The 20432-nt window shown below is 50.2% G+C and overlaps 1 protein-coding gene across 3 annotated transcripts in view; it reads left to right on the top strand.

Moving 5' to 3' along the window:
• The window catches only part of TMEM131 (transmembrane protein 131), a 191666-nt gene extending 171651 nt beyond the window's left edge, over positions 1-20015 (top strand). Inside the window, exons 32-42 of one of the 3 annotated variants that reach the window (XM_068564214.1) lie at positions 772-909; positions 3496-3671; positions 6081-6208; positions 11418-11542; positions 11748-11897; positions 14427-14595; positions 15475-15596; positions 15700-15796; positions 16656-16753; positions 17469-17626; positions 19003-20015. In XM_068564214.1, the coding sequence (XP_068420315.1) occupies positions 772-909; positions 3496-3671; positions 6081-6208; positions 11418-11542; positions 11748-11897; positions 14427-14595; positions 15475-15596; positions 15700-15796; positions 16656-16753; positions 17469-17626; positions 19003-19287 (1646 nt within the window). In that variant the 3' untranslated portion in view covers positions 19288-20015. Of the gene's footprint in view, positions 1-771; positions 910-3495; positions 3672-6080; positions 6209-11417; positions 11543-11747; positions 11898-14426; positions 14596-15474; positions 15597-15699; positions 15797-16655; positions 16754-17465; positions 17627-19002 lie in introns of all 3 variants that reach the window. The other 2 variants (XM_068564213.1, XM_068564215.1) reach the window with 2 other exon arrangements.
• The last annotated feature ends 417 nt before the right edge of the window (positions 20016-20432 follow it).

The raw sequence follows: 20432 nt of genomic DNA, 5'->3' as shown, positions 1-20432 counted from the left end.
CCAGGAGTCTGCCCGGCGATGGTGGGAGGGGGTAGACGTAGGGTTAGTGGCCTCGGGGACAGTTTATCCAGGCAGTGGTGTGAAGCCTGAGGAACCTGTCGTTCATGTTGGGTATATTTCTCCTTTGGTCACTGCTGGAAACATACTCTGAGTTTACTAAGCTGCTTCTCCCTTCAGCTTGCACCGTCTTTACTTGGATGGGTTAATTTTCTATTACTGATCATGCATCAGTTAAGTCATGGTTCCCATAAGACTAGGAGACCTCCTCCACTGTGTATTGAGTTAATTTATCTTTGAGAGGGCTGTCTCCCTCAGAATTCCTATTCCCACTTCCCAGGTTCCTACTCTCTCTTCTGTGCCCAGCAACAGCACGGGGATGTGAAATGGTAGCTTGGCCTCTGGAAACTGAATGTTCCACGATGGGCCAGGGGCTAAGGAAGGGCTCGGGACAAGGCTAGAGCAGACCTGGAGAGATAGATGGGTCCAGACTGTAAAGGAGTTTGAACGTTATCCTATAGAAAACAGACAGAATCAAGTTTTTGTATTTAAGAAGTGTTTCAAAAGGAAAGTAATGCTGTTGGCAGGGTGGAAGGTATAAGGAGACACAACAGGAAGACGGGGCTGTTACAGTAGGCCAGGCCCAGGTCAAGTCCTGAGCTGAGGAAGTGGCAGTGGGAGTGAGGTAAGAAAGGAATTAGAGGTTTTAGAGGTAGAATCCACTTGAGTGACTACTTGATGGTGAAATTGGGCTGTTTGGATCATTTCATCCAGGTGGCTCGGAATTGCCCAAATTCAACTCTGTACTTCGGGTACCTTTCCTCCTGAGACTCCCACGGGATATACACACGCAGAGGTCACGAGAAACCGGAAACAAGGCAGCCGATCCTGTGCCTGCAGTGCCCAGCTCAGGTCTCATAAATCTGTGTGGAATTTACAGCCCAAGCCAAGGATTCTCAGATCAGCCCTACATTCCAGTCCCCAAGACGGCTTGTTGACACCGATTGCCGGGTCCACCCCCAGGGTTTGGTTCAGTACACCTAGAGAGGGGCCTGAGAATTTGCATTTCCAGCAGGTTCCCAGGTGATGCTGATTCTGCTGGTCTGGGAAAACACTTTAAGAACTGGGGGCCCTGAGGAAGAGACCCGTGGGAACAAGCTTGCCGGTGGCAAGAGGGAGACAGACGCCACCCCCAAGCGTGCAGCCTCGCAGGGAGCAGGGACTGCTTACGGGTACACGTGGGCCTGTCCTCCGTCTGATCCACTCAGATCATTAGTCCTTTCTCTGGGGAAGGAGCACTCTCTCCTCTCCCACCAACTTTTGAACTTGGGAATAGAAGCAGCAGAAGACATCATACATGACAGTGAGGTAGCCACTAGCCTGGGTGATTGAACTGATGCAGATACTGTAGAGCAGTGATCCTCAGCCTGGCTGCATAGTGGATCCACCAGAGTAGCTTGTTAAAAATATACCCACGTCCAGGTCCCACCGAGAACCCCTTAATCAGAATCTCGCGGGGTGGAGCCCTGAGCAGTGTTTGTTAAAAGCTTCCTAGGTTGTTCTAAAGTGCAAGAACCATTATTTTAGACTGAGAACCCAAAAGATGTTTCTAGGATGTTTAACTCAGTTTGGGACATTTTAGATTTGAATTGCTTATGTCAAATTAATTAAAGTTCAGCCCCAAAGGAGAATATGAAAGGAAAGGGAAGAAGTTCCAAGGGCAGATTTCCAGGGAACACCAGCAAAGATGAAGCCAGGTGTCAGAAGAATCACAGTACCGGAAGAGGGTGATGATGTTGGGGTCCAGCAGGGACAGGGAGGGGGATAATCCAAAGAGTCCAGTGGAACCGAGAGGTCTTGTAGAATGAGAGGTGCTAGAGGTCACCCGCACTGACAGTTGGGCTGTTGTCAAAATCACATTCTGTAAGGTGCTGGGGACAGACGGCCATGGGCAGCATATTAAGAAGTCAGTAAAAGATGGGGATTTGGAGGTAAAAGTGTAAACTACTCTTTCATGAAATAAGATTTTTTAACTAACTACTGGTTTGCTGTTTCCTTTTCTCCTTTATTTGTACATCTATGGCTTCAAAATTTGAGTCCAGTTTTTTTTAAAAAATCACTTCCAGATCTTTTCTATTTATTAAGGAGGTTTCAGGTTATTGTGAATACAGATTATTTATACAGATAATGCCTCTCATCCAGTGAACCTGAGCATGATAAAAAGGTATAATTTCAGGTGAGAAATGCATTTCATGGGCGGTTAATGTCGGCCATGCGGGAAAATTTGAAGTGCTTTCAGCATGAACCGCTAGACACTCAGACTCTGAGAAATCCGAGGGCTCGCAGGGCCAGAGTAGGACAGGCTCCTTCCCTTCTGCCACAGCCGAGAGGGCTCTCGGCATTATGTTACTGGTGTTCACGGCTGTGTTCCCAGGACACACAGCAGTGCCTGGGAAACGGCAGGCGCTCAGATGCGTCGAGGGTTGTTTTCTCATCTGTCTTGGGAACATCCACATCTTTTAAAATAATAGGACTTCCCTGGCGGTCTACTGGTTAAGACTCTGTGCTTCCAATGCAGGGGACGCGGGTTCGATCCCTGGTAGGGGAGCTAAGGTCCCACATGCCACGTGGCCAAAAAAAATAATAATAATAAAAAATATAAAATGCTACGGTTGAAAAAATTAAAATAAAATAATAGGCTTTTCGTAGCTCTGTTTTACCCTCTGTCCATCTGTAACATTAGCTGGTACTTATATACCTGGCACTGTCCTAAGGGCTTCATGTAGTTCCTCATCACAACACTGTGAGGTCGTCTCCCCCAGTCTGCAGATGAGAGGCCAAGGTCACGCCGCTAGTTAGGGATTTGGACCCAGTTACTGGGGTTCTCAGCACCGTGCAGGTGACATACATGCAGCTCAACCCGTGTCACCGTCAGGCTCCCATCTCCAGAGAGATCTGAAAGGATCTCTGGTTTTCACGTCTGTGACTTTTCAAAGCTACATCACCTCCAGGATATAAAAAAGTACAGGTGACCCTTGAACAACAAGGGTTTGACCTGCATGGGTCCACTTATACATGGATTTTTTTTTTTTCAGCAGTAGAGACTGCAGTACTACACAGTCCATGGTTGGTTGAACGTGCGGGTACAGAGGAGCCAACTCTAAGTTATACACCGATTAACCCCCTGTAGTTCAAGGGTCAGCTGTCTTCTGAGAGGTGTACAGATTTGTCACAACTAGTGGGTTTGCCAAAGCTCATGGAACTGTACACTTAAAATGGGTGTATCTTATTGTATATAACTCACGCCTCAAAAAAGTTGATTTTTTTAAATATTCTAATCGAAAAGTCAAACGTGATTTCGAAAGCTTTAGAGAAGAACTGGAGTAGAGAAAGAAACAGTTATTAATCAGAGTTCAGTCTCTTCAAAAAGTTTTAATAGCTTTGTTTTCCAAGCTGTTTAAAAGTCAAGTGTCCTTTTACATTGATTGTCATCCCCAGGGAAAGGAAAGCCTCTTCAGCGCAAGGTAAAACCACCTAAAAAGCACGAGGAAAAGGAGAAGAAGGGAAAGGGGAAGCCCCAGGAGGACGAGCTGAAGGACTCCTTGGCCGAAGACGACAGCTCCTCCACCACCACAGAGACCTCCAGCCCAGACACAGACCCGCTCCCCAGGGAGGTAGGACGGCCCGCAGGGCAGGGGTCACACACCGTGAACGCGCTGCGCTCAACACGCGCACACGCCTGAGGGCCAGTGCTCGGGAGTGCACAGGCGCGCCCAGGCAGTCACTCCCTGCAGAAGCGCCACTGCGCTGGGCCTGAATGTCTTCACTTCCCCGGGGAACAAATTAGGAAGCCTGCTAATAAGGTGAAATAGTTAGAGATTGGAAACACAGCTTGAAAGTTAGGGACCATCTGGAATAGGAACGACTCTGGCTCATGCAAATTGTTTCAGATTTCAAGTATCCAGAGAGGATGAGGAGGAATTCTGTCACTTGGATGGATTATAGTGGCCGTGTCCTGCCGTATCACCGCTGCTGCAGTGGGCCCCGGTAGCAGGTGGCGCAGGGGCTGTGACCTCGGCACGCCGGGAGGCCGCCTCCTCATCCTCCGCTCCCGGGGGTGGGGGGTCACGAGCATCAGGGCTAACACTGCAAAATGTCCAGACACCGTGGCCATGAGATAAATGGAGGGTAATGTTACTCTTGTGACTGTGTCAGGGAGCATGAGTTATAAGTGGTATGCATGCAGAAAAGTGAGGGCATACTTCTGGTTTGGCATTTCTATTTTTAGATAACTGTATTTCAAATTTAAAATGATCCAAATAGAGCCTTTAATATTGTAGAGCAGAATTCTTTTTCAGTGGTAATCTAGTGGCTTAAGAAACCATTTCTTAAAGATATCCAGCAGTGTCATCCACATATATTAATTTTTAAAATAAAATGTACACGTGACACTTTCTGGCCAGCCGCCCTCCCCTGTGCATCCCTGACGTGTGGCGGGTGCTCTGGGCCAAATGTCAGGGTTGGGGCTGGCGTTGTGTCCCGTACCTCCTCTGTGACAGATGACTGCAGAGGAGCAGAATGCCAGCTACTGATCCCCGAGTGGGGTCCCAGCCGTCTCTGATATGAATAAGCGTTTGGAAAGCGTTCTCAGCACAGACTTGCTCCACAACTTTGCCCCACTTCCTTTCTGCCTTTCCGGCATTTTCCTAACCACTCCTCAGCGGACCCCCTCTGTGCACCCACTGGCATCATTCTCCCTTCTCTGCTGTTGGTTTTCTCCTGGTTGTCCCATCTCCTGCCCTGTCATTTGCTTCCTTACAGACACAGCTCAGGACCGGCGGCCTCCGTGCCTGTTACCCTTCTCCCGGCTGAGCAGTCTGTAGGCCTCCCCCTCAGCACTCTTGCGTAGAGCTCGTGTGCTCTTGTCTCTTTGTGACTGATCTGTTTGCCAGTTTTGTGCACTTTCTTCCCAACTGGATTTCAATCTTGGGAGGTCATTTTCTCTCGGATGTATGCCTTCTCCAACCCTATTCTACCCATGTGTTCAGCAGATACATGTTGAGTACCTGAGTGCTGGGGGCTTGAGAAGCAGCCATGGACAAAAGAACCAGGTTCTTGTCCTGCAGGGGCTCACGGTCTGCAGAGTTCTTGACCAGTCGGGTGTTCCGGAAATACTTACTGCATGACTCAGAATAGTCCCAAGAGGTGGGCAGGAGGCTGTTTTACCCTTTCTCTGCAGTTAGATAGATCAGTCTGTGTGACCTGTTAAAATCCAGGCTGCCGGAACCGTGCAGCCGGATGCTGTCGGGTGGACGCTCGTCTGCCCTGTGTTGGGAGCTCCCCCCATACCCACAGCTCTGCCCTTCGGCCGGGTATGTCTTTCCCCGATGGGCCCTGTGCACCCTGAACACAGAACCAGGTTTCTGTTTTATTCATTTCCCATCTGTGCTGTGTGTGGTCCTTCTGCGCGTGAGCTGTGCACGCCCGCTCCACAGGCGGCTCCCGGGCGGGGTCACCGGTGCCTGAACGATACCTGCCCTGTTTAGAGATAAGCCCCCTGGGCTCACACCTGGGTGTTGCGGCAGCATCACCTGACTCTGAAACGCACGGTACGGTCTCCGTGCTCACCTGGTCGAGGACCCAGGGGCAGCACTGCTCTGAGATGCAGCTGGGCTGTGGCCTTCTCAGGCCACATCGCCAGTCGTGTGTAGCTCTGTATTGTAGTCCTGACTTAACGTTTCTTGTACAAAAGGCAAGGTTCTGCTCCCCAGTGCTTAAAAACAAGAAGCTACCCGTCTGTTGCTACCACTGTCAGCACCCACCCCAGTCAGGATATGAGTATAAGTTAAAGTGACATTCGTTCTAACTCACACTCACCAAAACATAATTTATAGTAAATCAAAGACTGAAAAATTGACAGACCCACAATAAAGAGAGATTTGAAGAAAGGAGCTTATCATTTTCATACATGTGATGTGTGTATCTACTACATGTTTGATTTTGTGTCTCTGCCTTCAGACAGGACTATATCAGGCATTTTTGTTAATCCTTCTCAGCAGTTGTGTCAATTTTTTTTTTTACAGGATACAGAAAAGCAAAAGGGAAAACAAGCCATGCCTGAAAAACATGAAAATGAAATGTCTCAAGTGAAACAGAAAAGCAAAAAACTCTTAAATGTTAAGAAAGAAATCCCAACAGATGTGAAACCCAGGTAAGAAAAATGAGTTCAGAGAAATGAGGTATGCAGAAGAAGTTACTGGTGAGAACCAGGTAATGTTTTCGTTTGCTTGGTTGGTTTTTAGGGGGTTTTTTGCAACAAAAGCTGCATACCTCATGACGTTCCTCTGGGGTTTTTTCTAATGCCCAGTGTTCACTGTCTCTGGTGAGGGACAGCCACATGCTTCCGACGTCAGACGTATAAAAGGCAGAGTTAAAGCTACTTGTGAAAATGGAGGAGGAAAATGTAGGTTGGTGATCTGTTTCCCGGCAGAGAGCCGTTTCACTTCTGCACAAAGATGGCCTTGGTGGTTTAGCCGCAGGTACGAGCATAACTTCTCTCAGCTAGAGCTCTGAGTCTGCTCACTAACCCAGAGCTGCCATTGGGATCTAGAATTCTGTGCTGTAAAACTTGGGAGAACTTATTCTTAACCTTAAAAAAAAACAGTGCTCAGGGCAGATGTGACTACCAGACAATTCTGCCATGACGTAGCTCCCGTCCAGTTTCTGTGGGGCAGGTCCTGTTGGGCCTCACAGGGAGGGCGACCTGCAGAATGTTGCCCCAGGTCAGTGACTGAGCTGAACTATTGGGTTATTCGTTACCAAGTTTACTTCGTACTTTCACTAAACTTTGGGTCTGCCTAGTAAACTAATCCTAGTTTCAGTGTGGTTAATAATGCCCTTTCTAGCTCACCATATAAAGTGGCCATCTGCGTGGAAGCCAGTATTTGCCTTCTTGTGTGGTAAGTGGGCATCGACCCAGGAAGTTGAGGGAATTAGGTATAAATTGATAAAGGAAGACATTTATCATTAGAATTGCCCTTAGCTGTGCGGGTCTGTTCTTACTCTGATTCTAGGAATAAAACTTGAGCTCTGCAAAAACATCAATAAGCTAGACTCTGTCCCTAGATTATACAGTTTAACTCGACAGGGGCCGTCTGTTCTGTAGAACCAGAAGCTAATAAGAAATTAGTGATTACTGCAGTAAAATTTAACCTTGTCCCTGAACTTACGAAATAACACAGGATGTGGCAGTGATCAGTAACAGAGTATTTATACCTAAAAGTTACCCTTTTGTGCAAAATGTCAGTTTAAGTGACCTAACCCCACGATTCGTTGAGAACGATCTGACCCAGTTAGAAGCAATGTCAAGTGGAGTAATGGCTGATACACTTGAGTCTCCCCTGAGAGGAATCAGCCTGAGGTACTTTGGTGCTAATGTTCTGGCACCCCAGGACAGGAATTAACCCTCGTCTAGTGGCTAGGGATTATTCTTCTAGACCTTTTTCAGGCTTAGTTGACTGATCAGATGTTTTAAAGTAAATGAGGCTAAAAAATCCAAATTATGAAAAATCCTGGTTTCTACATATGCTGAGATTTTGTGAGAATGGACAGTCATGCTCTCATTCTTATGATCATAAATTTTAAAACCCAGCTTCTAAGAATTATCTTAGTGAAACCATATCATAGGTGGCTGTCACCAAATCTGCACTGTTTATTCTCCTTGATGCCTGAGGTCAGTATTTTTAAGACAGATCGTACGTACATGTTAATCCTAACTCTCATCCCTCTTCCATTGATTTCTGTCATATTGATTTTTTTATGAAATAAGTTGGCCATTAGCAGATTTGACTTTGAAAGTTTGTAAACGACTCCACTTGATGCCCCTGACTTTGCAGGGATGTTGAGTTTGCTGGTAAACCCAAAGCCAGAGCTGCCCGCTCTCCAGCCCCCGTTAGGAGGCAGTGAGAGTAGTTAACTCATGTCCTTTTGATGTGTAGTTAACGGAGAAATCATTACCAGAAGACAGTTTAAGCAACGTGCTCTAAATTGTCTTTTGTAACTGGAGAAATCTATGTCAACCCTGGTCTTCTCATCTCCTGTATCTAACCTCTTTAAACTCACTGATCTTGTTTTGTGTTTTTCTGGATTCAGGGATAAAAGTATTGAGTCAGAATCTTTTAGTACATCAGTCAAATTCAGAGTTCAAGACCTTTTTTTAATAACCAGAAAGGTGGCCTCTGAATAGAGCCGTTTGCTGTCTCCACTCGGTTGTGACAGTAAATGCCCTGTGCTGTCCTGTGCTGGTCACGCCCCAGTGACACCTGACGTTCCTGTCACCTAAGAAGTGCTCTCAGCGTGTTATATGTGATTCCACGTATCTGAAGGAAATAGACGCACATTTTTAAAAAAGAGATATTAATAAGGCATATATTATGACTTTCTTTTGGAAGATTTATCTGGTGGGGAAAAAGCATTTATATATCAGTTGGCCAAAAAGCTGATCTTCTAATAGTAAAATCTGTGGGTTTAGCTCACATTTGCTTTATCAAAAAATTAGTCTTTAAATATTATCAGTATTGTTGGAACATTATATTATATCATCACCTCCAGGCCAGAAGACCCAAATCCTTAAATGCTGGAGAATTCATTTTCCTGTAAGTAAGTGGTAATAAGCCAGAGGAATGGCTCCGACGTGGTCTTTGCCTCTGTAGCCCCATCCTACCTAACTCCCAAGAGTTGACTTCAAAAAAACCACTAGGAGTGTGGAGCAGAGGGTTACAAGGGCAGAGATCTGGTCTCCCCTTTCTTTCCAGCTTATACGCTGTAGAAGTGGGTCTGTAGACCTCCAGAAGACTGTATTTTAGGTCAGAGATGCCAGGGAATGAGAGATGTCGGACACTAAAAGGACTTCAGGAGACCAGGAAAGGCGCAGGGCTCCCTGGTTTAGGATACCAGCTCTCCATTGATTCTTTTGTTTTCTGTTTATCAACGTATGTTTACGTAACTTAAATGTAATAATCTAAAATAAGCAAAGTGTGTTATAGAATGATTGTACCCTCTGTCAGAGTCTGCTTGAACAGCGCATTCGGCTCGAGGCCGTGGGTGCCCCAGTGCACGCTCCGGCCTCCAGGCCCTCAGCACTGGGAAGGCCCTCACCTTGCCCTCAGCTCTCTGCCTCCCCTCTTCCCCCAGGCGGGGGCATGGACCGAGTATGACGCGAGCAGCAGGAAACTCATGAGCGTGCGTTAGCGTCCCAGCGAGCTTTCTGTTCTTCTCTTCTCCAAGGAATCACCTAAATTAAGTTGGCCCTTAACCATTTTATTCAGAAGCCTTAAAAAAGGCTTCTTGGTAGAGATCATCTGGTTTAACTTAGGAAAGTATGAGTCAGCAGAAGTAAAGTAGTTGTCTGGCACCTTTTTTCTTAAAAACCAACTAACTCCACGGTGGTGCAGAGTGAAGCTTTGTGTAGACAGTCGCCAGCCCCACACTTATAAACGACTTGCTTACAAACAGTTCACACCCACCCAGCTCCACCACCACCACTGGGTGTCTCTGTCAGGGGAGCCTTTGTTTTTTAAAAGGTGGCATTTTTAAATAACCCTGTCAGTCAGAAGTAGAAGGGCAGACGATGTATAAAACTGTAGCATTAATAGTCTCGCCCGTAAACGGATTTTTTCATGTCAGTTTGTTATCCCACCTAAAATTCTATTTATGTGGGTTAACCGAACCCTTCAAATTTTTGGCTAGCTCTTACACTAATTCCAAATATACTAACACTTTATTATAGAAAAATTGTGAAATATAAAGAAACAAGAGAATGAAAATGACCTTTGGCCTCCTACCTTATAAAATGTTTGTAAAGAGCCTCTGTTAAAATTTATCTGTTTATGAAGTCATGCTTCACGTACTGTTCTGTCATCTGCTTACCTTTTTTTGCCGGGGGGGGGGCGGGCGGGGGCGGTGCTGGTGGTGCCGTTGGATCTGGAAAGCCTGACCCGTTCTGACCTTTGCACTCTGGTGTGGACCAGCGTGGTCTGTGCCTGGCCCGGAGCCCAGCAGGAATTGGCCGCCCCCCAGGGAGTGCAAACTCGGAGGGGCAGCGGAAGGAGGAGGAACCTGAAGGGTGGGGCTGGGGGTAGAGCGGCGTGTGGGAATCACACGCCCGAGGGCTGGGGCAGGACGTGCGCTACAGTGGAGAATGCCAGACACGTACCCATTTAGAACATCTGTGTCGACCGGTAAACTTTGTAAGATTTTCGATGAAAAGCAAGCTATTGGCTCAGCCTTAAACTGACAGCTTTGCAGCCATCACCAGGAGCCCAGTGGAGATGCGTGATGATTTTTGGAAGAATTCTCATCAGGGGCCGCTGGGTTCTGTCCGCTGTGTCCCACCGTTCCCCGGGAAGACGTCCTTTTCCTGGTCTGTGTCAGCCCAGCTCCTGTCAGAGGCCTCCCAAGCCTGCGACTTGATCTTGGTGGGCAGCACAGAAGCAGCTTTGTAAAAAAGGTGTTTAGGGTCCATGTATTTCCATTGTTCACCAGGCTACTTTATGTGGGCCATCTCCCCAGTTCATTTCTCCTAGAGATTGCTTCTCTCGGCAAATTTTAATGTTTTCTTCATCAGGCTGTGGAAACTCAAAATAGCCGAGGTGCCGCCCATTTTGCCTTGCTGACAGGAAGGTCAGAGCCAATTCATTGTCCTGTTTATATATGTTTATTATGTTAAGCTTACCTCTAAATATTTTAGAAGAAATATACTCTAAATAGATTAATAAAAATAATATTTAAGTTTTCGCCTAAGATGAACCCTGAGTTCAAGAATAAAGAAGAATATTCATCTCCCCCACTCAACCTCCACCTTAGGCAAATAAAGCGGTCCTGCTATTCTGCCATGGGCTCTTGGGGTAGGTCACCCAGGAACTTAGCCCTGGTCAGTACACAGTGCCCGTGAGAAAAATGCGTTCAAGGTTTTGAGTAGCAGAACCTTTGGCATTTCTAAGCCTGAGACCCGTCAGAATCTCCATATTCCGGAGTCCCACAGGCAGTCTAGCTGCCGGGTGAGACTCACTCACGAGCAGGATGACTGCACTTAGTAGCTCCTAAACGGCTAGTCTGTGCCAGCAGCTTCATACACCTTATCTGATGCAGGTGTTCCCACCCATTACATACTATTAAACAATGGACCTCAGTTTTTTGTCCGCACTCAGAATAGGAGAGGATACATCTGCAAGTGCGAGTCTCCTGAACAGTACTGGAGGTGCTTGGAACGCGGCCAGCCCTCAGGACTGTGGGTTGATAATGCCTCAGGAGGCCAAATGAGTAAAAGAAGGTGTTGGAATTGTAGAGGGATCAGTGACTTCTCCTCTCTACTCTGAAACAAAGGGCTGCGTTTGAATGTTCCACCTGTGATTGTCTTTCAGTTCTTTAGAGCTACCATATACCACCCCTTTGGAAAGTAAACAACGTCGAAATCTCCCAACCAAGATTCCTCTTCCAACTGCATTGACAGGTGGATCCAAACCGCGAAATTCCCAGAAAACAAAAGGTATTTTCATTTTTCATCATACAGATGCCCTAACGATTCGTTGTGTTAGTGGTTGTGAGTTGGCAGTGATCAGTCAGTAGTTACCAGTCATAGGACGTCTACGGTTGGGTTCTCATTCTCATTAGAAGAGAATGGGTTCTTTGAAATTGGCCCGAAAGAAAGGAATTATCCTCCATAACAGCCTTCTTTTCTGAATTCTGTACAGGTACAAACAAGTTAGTGGATAACAGGCCACCTGCCCTAGCAAAATTCCTCCCAAATAGTCAAGAACTAGGCAACACCAGTAGCTCAGAAGGTGAAAAAGACTCTCCACCGCCAGAGTGGGATTCCGTGCCCGTTCACAAGCCCGGCAGCTGTAAGTATGGTGACCTGGAGACCACAGGCTCTCCGCACCCACAGCCCACCCAACTCTGGGCCGGAGAACTGTGGGGGGGATGGCCAGGGCACATATTGCTTTAGAAGGAGACCCAGTGTCTAGTCTGCCGGAGCCGGCTCGTAGCAGCCAGCAAAAGCTGCTGTTGAATAGTCTGCTGGTCGTTAAACTGTTGTAGCTTAATCGGCCGTGGTGGGAGTATTTATACCAGAGAAATCAGCAGACGATTCAGAGGGCTAGTAAGCCAGCACCCCAGTGCCGAGTGTAGGGAATGGAAAGATCTGCGTAGAGCGGTGAATCATCCAAAGAAGTACTACCTCCTGAAAGCGTTAACTCAGCAGCCCTTTACCTGACTAGTTTCTCATACATTTACAGTGTTAACTGTTTTTTGTAAAAATGCAGTTTATTCCCAGTTTACCCACATCTTTTCCATAAACCTATGTTAGTTCTCTCACTAGCCTCTTGACCTCGTTCCTCCGGTCAGGCCTGCAGGAAATTGTGAAAGTAGCACCGTCTCCTAGAAGAGGGTGGAGGTCCTCGCCCTCTAGAAATTTAGGACCTGGAACAGAAGACGACAGAGACCAGCACAGTGAGGGCCTGGTGGCAGGGCTTGGGGGGGTCAGTCCCTTAGGGCTGATTTGTCTACACTCACTGAGGTGTCGGAACGGCCTCCGTTTGACCCGTTTGTGCCAAAGGGAAAATGAGGGTTGAGCACCAGGTTTGAGGTGAAGGAGGCTTAGAGAAGAGGGGGTGGTGAGTTGAATGAGGGCGAGGAACTCGGAAACTCGAGTGGGGTGTGCGGTAAGCACGCACCTTTGTAAAGACATACTGGAAAGAGATGCTCCCTGGGTTAAAACCTGCAGCCCCGTAATTGCTGTGAAACTTTCTGGTGCCTTATAGTACTGTATTTTTGCCTGAGATGAGAGATATAATCCAAAATCCCTGGTCATTCAAGAAGTGTTGAACGAGTCTCTGGGTCGTCCCGGTGTCCGGGCTGATGCTTTCGAGTCCTTAGGTCCCCTCTGAGGTTTCAGCTGGACATCGGTCCTCAGCTTATACCCTGGGATTGGGGTGGTTCCTGCACAGAGGAAGCTGCGTTCCAGTGTAGGGAATAAATACCACGTGCCCAGGGAGCCGGTTTCATGGGGTTGCCTGGGGCCCAGTGAAGTAAACGCAAGCCCTGCCGGCATCAGCACCGACACAAGCCCGAGGGGTATCCTGCAGGGAAGAAGGTGTGGGCATCAGGTCAGCAAACCCCAGAGCAGGTGAAGAAGGGGTTCTCCACGTAAGCAAGGGTGAGGGGGCAGGGCGGGTGGAGACGGGTCGGTGGATAGGTGCCAGGACCATGGGGGAGGGGCAGGGAGAGTCACCGGGGCGGGGGCACGGTGGCGCCGGAGATGGGACAACTCCGCCTTCGAAGAGAAGGGTGCTTTGTTTGGTGGTGCCGGGCCGGGGCCTTGACACAGCGCGGGAACTCGTAGCCTCACTCAGGCCCCAGCCCCCAGGCTGTTGGGAGAAGCACCCGGTGCTGGAGGGAATGGTCGGGGCAGGGGAACCACCACGCAGAGCCGGCTTGGGTTCTGGAAGTGAGGGGGACAGGCCCTCCCACGGAGGGGGAGCAGAGCAGACCATCCTCACTGTAAAGGCCCGAAAGGCCCGCCAGGAGGGGGCCGGGGAATAGGCCCCAAGCCGGGCGAAGCCTGCTGGGCAGGGAGGAGAAACGAGGGGGACGACGGGCCGGGTGTTGGCCAGGGAAACGGGCGAGTGGGCAGCCGTGCAGACCGGGGGCCCCAGAGGCCGAGCTCGCAGAGGGCGGGCCCCTTCCTCACACTTCGCATCACAGTGGCTGGAGCAGCACCCAGGTGTGCACCACAGATGCGCGAGGTGGTACCCTTTTCTGATACAAGTTGTATGTTTCCATTCGGTGAGTGCAGAATCAGTATTATTTTGTGACACTGAGAGCTCTTCTGTTTTAAAGTTTCAAAACAGCTGTACCTTAAAGGGCAGCAGGAATATAGTAGGAGTTCCTATCCTTGTGAAACAGGGACCGGGAGCGGCCCCGCACCAGGCGGGCCCACGGGGTGCGGGGCTCATCCTGGAGAAGCTGGGGGTGTTCTCCTGGGCCCCGCACCTGCGCACTTCGGACGGGTGTGGAAGCGCAGAGGCTTCCAGGTCCCGGCGGAGACTCCACCTGCCCCGTCCCTGAGGGCGTAGAGAGGCCTCCTCCCAGCCTGAGGTGTGGGAGGGAGAGGACCGCGCCCTCCGCAGGGCCTGCGGAACGCAGCCAGCCGGGAGGTGGGTCACGTCGGTGATTCCGGGAAAGGCCCAGAATACAGAGAGAGACACGACTAGCCTTTTGTTTCTTTAATCAGAACACGTATGACAGCTGTAGGTTTTTCTCGTTAGAAGCACTTGAGTCCTGCATAGAACCAGCTAGAACGCCAGAAGTAACCGACACTGAAGGGTAAAAAGCCAAGTGTCACATTGAGACCCTTTGTTTTTAACTTCCAGCTACCGACAGTCTTTATAAACTCTCTCTGCAAACCCTCAACGCAGACGTCTTCCTGAAACAACGCCAGACCTCGCCGCCGCCGCCCAGCTCCCCGTCGCCGCCCGCCGCGCCCTGCCCGTTCACGCCCCGGGGCAGCTACAGCAGCATCGTCAACGGCAGCCCCGGCAGGTAGGCCCGCGGCCCCCGCCTGTGCCGCGCTAACCCGGTGCTGCTCCCCGTGGGTGGGAATCCTCGGTGGCCGCAGACGGCCGTCCCTTCTCGCCTCTTCCCTCGGCGGGCTCAGCGCCCTCCCCGCGGCGCCACCTTCCCACCCGTCACCCGTGCCCGAGGGGCACCAGGGTCACGCTCTGGGCCAGGAGCATACTCAGCGTGGACTGAAGACCCACAGCAGCTGCGCTGTGGGCAAGGCGATGGGTCTGTGGGTCGTTCCCTCTGACCTGAGGCGGGTGAGCGTAGCAGCGAAAGGGCGGGACCTGGAGGAGGTAGGAGCCGAGCAGGGAGGGCTCCTGCCCGGCAGTGACAGTGACCCCAATGGTGATGACACCCGGGCAGCGGCCGCCTGTTCCCGCACACGCGGCGGCGCCCAGCCTGACCCACGGCCACCCTGCCCGTGTGGGAAGAGGCGGGAGGCCCCGGGCCTGGTGGGCACTGGCCGCCGGGGCCCTCGCACGGGGGCTGCTCGCCCGCCCGCAAGCTCCGCTCCGCTCCGCTCCGCTCCGTCCCGCTGCCCGGCATTCCCTCTGGGACGGGGCTGCCTCCTTTCCTGGCCCCTGCCTCTCTCTCGCACCTGGAATTTTACCTTTCCCCACATTCCTTCTCCCCGGCCCCCCCAGGCTACACAGCCTCAGGCCACAGAGCATTTCCTGAGGCCTGGCCAGGCTCTGTGGGCTGCCCGGGGCTGTCCCCGGCTCCCGTCACCAACCCCGGGTCCGGCCGCCTTGCAGGCCCTGGGACGCCTCGCAGGCCCTGGGACACGTGCCCGGGGGCCTCCGCGGGGGGCAGTGCCCACGAGGACTGAGCTTTTCTCTCCTTGCTTCTTCCCTCAAGCGACTCTAAAACAAAGCAGTCAAATGGAAGCAAACACAAACTGACGAAAGCAGCCTCGCTCCCGGGCAAGAATGGCAACCCCACTTTTGCTGCAGTCACGGCCGGGTACGACAAGAGCCCAGGTGAGTGGCTTGGCACTGGGAGACCGGGCGCCGCTGGGCCTCGGGCCTGGTGGAGGCACCTGCGGCCTGGCTGCTTTGATTGATTCGGAGCCCATTGTTACAGGTGGGAACGGCTTTACTAAGGTTTCTTCAAGCAAAGCAGACTTTTCCAGCAGCCTTGGCGTGCCACACACTCCCGTTGACAGCGATGGCTCAGACAGGTACGCTTGGCCCTTCTTACCAGGGGAAGGCAGGAGGGTTTCGCAGGCCAGTTTAGCATCTTCTATCATATGTGTGCTTCGAGGCGTTTGCCCCTAGGTGACAAGCAGGTGTTTGTTGAGGCGGTCAGGAGCCTCTCTGTTGGGTGGGGCAGAGCCCCGAGTGCGTGCTCCCACCTGGCTCCCTGACGGGAGGAGGGGCCGCGACGTGTCCCGCCCCAGCGGAGAGGGAGGCAGACGTGCATTCCACCTTCTGAGTCTCTTCTGATTCTTCTCCGTTATCATGGTTGTTGTGAAAAGGATGTGATCCGATCATTAGAAATAAATAGAAGAACAAAAATGCACTCGAGAGGAAGGACACGGAACAAATTCTAGGCAGTTTATTGTAAGTTATTGGACAGGCCACTTCTTTGACCCAGAGCAACCACAGTGGCCTGGTGGCATGCAGCAACTGCCTCGGTTCATTTTCCCAGATAAATAACAATGACAATAAGATTATAACTGTGAGTAAGTAGAGTCCCAGTTTTACCTGCTTGACACTAAAAGGAAATCCTAGATTTGAAATAATTTTTTAATAAATCTTCCATTACCGAAAGGGAAACAAGGAAGAAACGCCTCTTTTCTCTGCATGACACTTGCTCTGAGCCAGGCCGTCAGCTCGCGACAGGGTAGCCTGGGCTCTGAAGTCCTCCGTGCCTTCCTCCTCTGTGTTATGGAAGGTGTTTCCAGTCCCCACTTCTGCCTGTAATGCGTGAGCCCCCAGCTGAAGCAGCGCCTCCTGTGTGTGAAGCCGTGCGTGATGGATCTGTCTCCACTAACCATCACATTTTTGTGTGTTGCATTTTCCTCTTACAACGTTCAGCTCAGGTTTGTGGAGTCCCGTCAGCAACCCCAGCAGCCCTGACTTCACACCCCTCAATTCGTTCTCGGCCTTTGGAAACTCTTTTAACCTAACTGGTGGTGAGTGTTTACACTAGACCCATGACTAATGAGCCTGTGGACAAGGACGGAGGGAGGATAAGGTCCACCTTCACGTGTGGAGGAAAGTACGATGGTCATTTAGTGGACATTTTTAAAGGATGCCTTTCCCTGTATCAGTGCAGTCAGGCGGCAGCAGATGGGCCGACTTCAGGGAAGTGGGTCTGTCCGTGCTCTCCTGGACGGGGTGTGGCACAGCCGCCCAGGTGCGAGGAGGCCCAGCGAGAGGCCCTCAGAAGGGTCCCCTGTCCGCTTGGCACCCCAGCCCGAAGGTGCGGTGGTCTGCTCGATGCTCTGCAGGTCCCAGCTGGCTCGTGTTCCACAGAACTGACTTAAGAGCTGCAAGAAAGGATTCTGCGTCTGAGATGTGACTCCTGGCCATGCTAGGGCTCTTTATTTTTCTTGCTGTCCAGAATTAGGGGCAACTGTGTGAATTTCACATTAGCTGTGATCGTCACGTTTGCACTTGACCGTCCAGTGATAGGTGTGGGTGAGGTATTCAGACCGCGTGCTGGGGTCTGGAGAACAGCCCCCCCGCACCCCGTTTTCCCCGAACGTGGTGGGAGCTGATGGAGGGGGTGGGATGGCTCCAGGTGAGCAGCGGGGGGATGCGGACCCCTGAGGGGACGCCCCACCTGCCCGGGGGAGCACGGCCAGATCCAGCATGGACTTGCCTTTGCTTCCTCACTTCCAGAAGTTTTCAGCAAGCTCGGGTTATCGCGATCGTGCAATCAGGCCTCCCAGAGGAGCTGGAGCGAGCTGAGCAGTGGCCCCTCTTACCTCTGGGACTCTCCAGCGACCGAGCCCAGCCCTTCCTGGCCAGCCAGTTCCGGTTCCCCGACCCACGCGGCCACAGTGAGTCCTGGGCTTGCGCCCCGCCCGCTCACACGTCATCACTGCTGTCGCTGTCCCGTGGGTGGTGCTGACAGATACAAATGACAGACAGACAGCAGCTCGGAAGGCGTGGCTTAGCGCTTTCGCCATCTCTGCTGCTGTGTCTCCATTTCTGCCAAAGTGACCATCACTCTTCAGAGCCGTGATGGTCAAGAAGTTAGTTACGGCAGGAACAGCTGAGCAGCTGGGGGGTGACGTCTGAATCCTCTCACTTCAGCCTCTCCCGACTGAATTAGACCGCGGGGTGGCTGGTGGCCCATCTCAGGTCCCACCACCTCCAGAGTCAGACGGTGCCAGAGCTCGGCATATGCCTGATCCCGAGAAGCACCCGTGTCTCGGCTTGAGCTTTTCTAGAGTGCATCTGTTTGCTTCTCAGCTAAATTGTTCTGCAAAGATCATGCTCCAAAAACGTGTTCTTACCAAGGAAAATGATTACTGGTTTCGGCTTTTACAAAATCGTGACAGACAAATATGACCCCACTGTGATTACTTCTTCATCCTCAGGAAAACTAAGTTAATTAGATGTGCACGGTTTAATGGTAGCTATTTTAGCTTCATAGATTCCAAAGTTTGTCTTCACTTGTAATCATTCTGTCCTCAGTTTTACAGTCATCTTAACCAGTCTTTAAAACAGGGTCAGTCACGGGGAGGGGTAGGGGGAAGCTGGGACGAAGTGAGAGAGTAACGTTGACATATGTACACTACCAACTGTAAAATGGAAGGCTAGTGGGAAGCAGCCGCATAGCACAGAGAGATCAGCTCGGTGCTTTGTGACCCCCCCCCCCAGAGGGGTGGGATAGGGAGGGTGGGAGGGAGACGCAAGAGGGAAGAGATATGGGGATAGGGGAATACATGTATACATATAGCTGATTCACTTTGTTATACAGCAGCAACTAACAAACACACCATTGTAAAGCAATTCTACTCCAATAAAGATGTTAAAAAAAAAAAAAAAAAAAGAAAGAAACAGGGTCGGTAACTGTTCGAGACTTTGCAGGCCATTATTTCTGGTGGAGCCTGTCCAGCTCCGCCCTGGGTGCAAAGGTGGCAGGGGCGGCTCGTAAACACACCGCTGAGGCCGCGTCCCCCCCAACTTCAGCCACAGAAGCAGGCGGCTGGACTCGGCCCCCCGGCTGTGGTTTGCCGCCCCTTCTTTAAAACATCAGGACCGTCTGCTTAGACTCTGAGGTGGCCGTGTGTATAAAACATTTGTTTTAAAATAACTAAAATGAAAGAACCGTGCGGTCTAGCCCATTTTTAGCGTAACCGTCGCCGCTTTACCCCCTACCTGCCTCCCTCGAGCCTGACGCTCCCCGTTGTGTGTTTTGTTTCGTCAGCCGATCCTTGGCAGCACCAGCAGCCTGTGGTCCTCCACTCCGTTCAGCAGCTCCATCTGGTCCAGCAGCCTGCACAGCACCCTCCCCTTCACCAGCCCTGCCAACGCGCTGCCAAGCATCGGCCTCGTGGGCCCCGAAAACCCCTCCGCTCCTCACACACCCTCCGCCACCAGCCCCGCCGACGACCTGGGCCAGACCTACAACCCGTGGCGGATATGGAGCCCCACCATCGGAAGGAGGAGCTCCGACCCCTGGTCTAATTCGCACTTCCCTCATGAGAATTGAAATTAGGCAGAAAAAGAAAAGAAAAAGAAAAAAGTGGGGGCCCCTCGTCTAGATCATGATACGCCCATTTTCGAGACATCTTTTTAAGGCTCTTTCTTACCGCGGGAGCTTCCCACTCCCCACCCTCCTCATCTTTGCAAAACAGACTCAAGCAGGGCAGGCTTGTACCACTCGCTTCTTTCAGATCTTTCTTGCAATTATGATAATATGAGATTTGCTGTTGTGCTTTTAGAGAAAAGTCTGGACTCAGCCACAAACTCTAACAAGACCTGTACATCTGAAAACCTTAACTGTTATCAAGTTTCCACCACTTGTCTTCTTCCATTCTTTATTTATCTGTATGAACACAAATTTGACATTACAGCTAAGGAAATAACTTGAGTTGATTCAGAAGTCCTGGCATGTGACAATTTTATTAAATTACCAAGTTTGGTTTTTAATAATTTCAAAATATTATGCGCCAAGATCTAATTTTAAAAATGTATGAGGACTTTGTGCTGAAAAATAGAGTATTTTTTTAAAATAAGGCTGTCTCGGTTTAAAAGCAGATTACAGAAATGTAAGTCAACTTTAAGAACAGTGAATGAATGTAAAAACATTCGGTTGAGACCATATGCATTTTCTGTGCTGTTTGTACTTGAGGTATGTAACATTTGTATACCTGAATTTATTTTAAAGATAAACTGAAATGCACATAGCCAAGTCTTGAGATACAAGATTGAATGTGTATTTCTTAAAAATACAACTTTGTGTTGTACTTTGAAATAAATGATGCTTTTTTTCAAAAGCCTTGAATTGTTGTGTCTTTTTTTTTTTTTTTTTTTTTTACACACAAGATGCATGTATTTAGATTCTCTCACACCAAAGTAAGCCAGCCATTCTGTCATTGCCTTATCCTGTGGAGTTGGACTTACCATGGCTAGAAGCACTGTGGTCTAATTAAATTCTGATTATTTCCATAGTATTCCCTAAAGGCCCTTGATAGGGACTTACCTGGTGGCACAGTGGTTCAGAATCCACCTGCCAATGCAGGGGACACGGGTTCGAGCCCTGGTCCGGGAAGATCCCACATGCCGCGGAGCAACTAAGCCCGTGTGCCACAACTACTGAGCCCGCGTGCCACAACTACTGAGCTTGCGCTCTAG

This window comes from Eschrichtius robustus, chromosome 15 (genome assembly GCF_028021215.1).
Source record: "Eschrichtius robustus isolate mEscRob2 chromosome 15, mEscRob2.pri, whole genome shotgun sequence".
NCBI classification, from domain to species: Eukaryota; Metazoa; Chordata; class Mammalia; order Artiodactyla; family Eschrichtiidae; genus Eschrichtius; species Eschrichtius robustus.
Note: the sequence above shows the minus strand (reverse complement) of the source record. Positions and strands in the feature narration are given on the sequence as shown.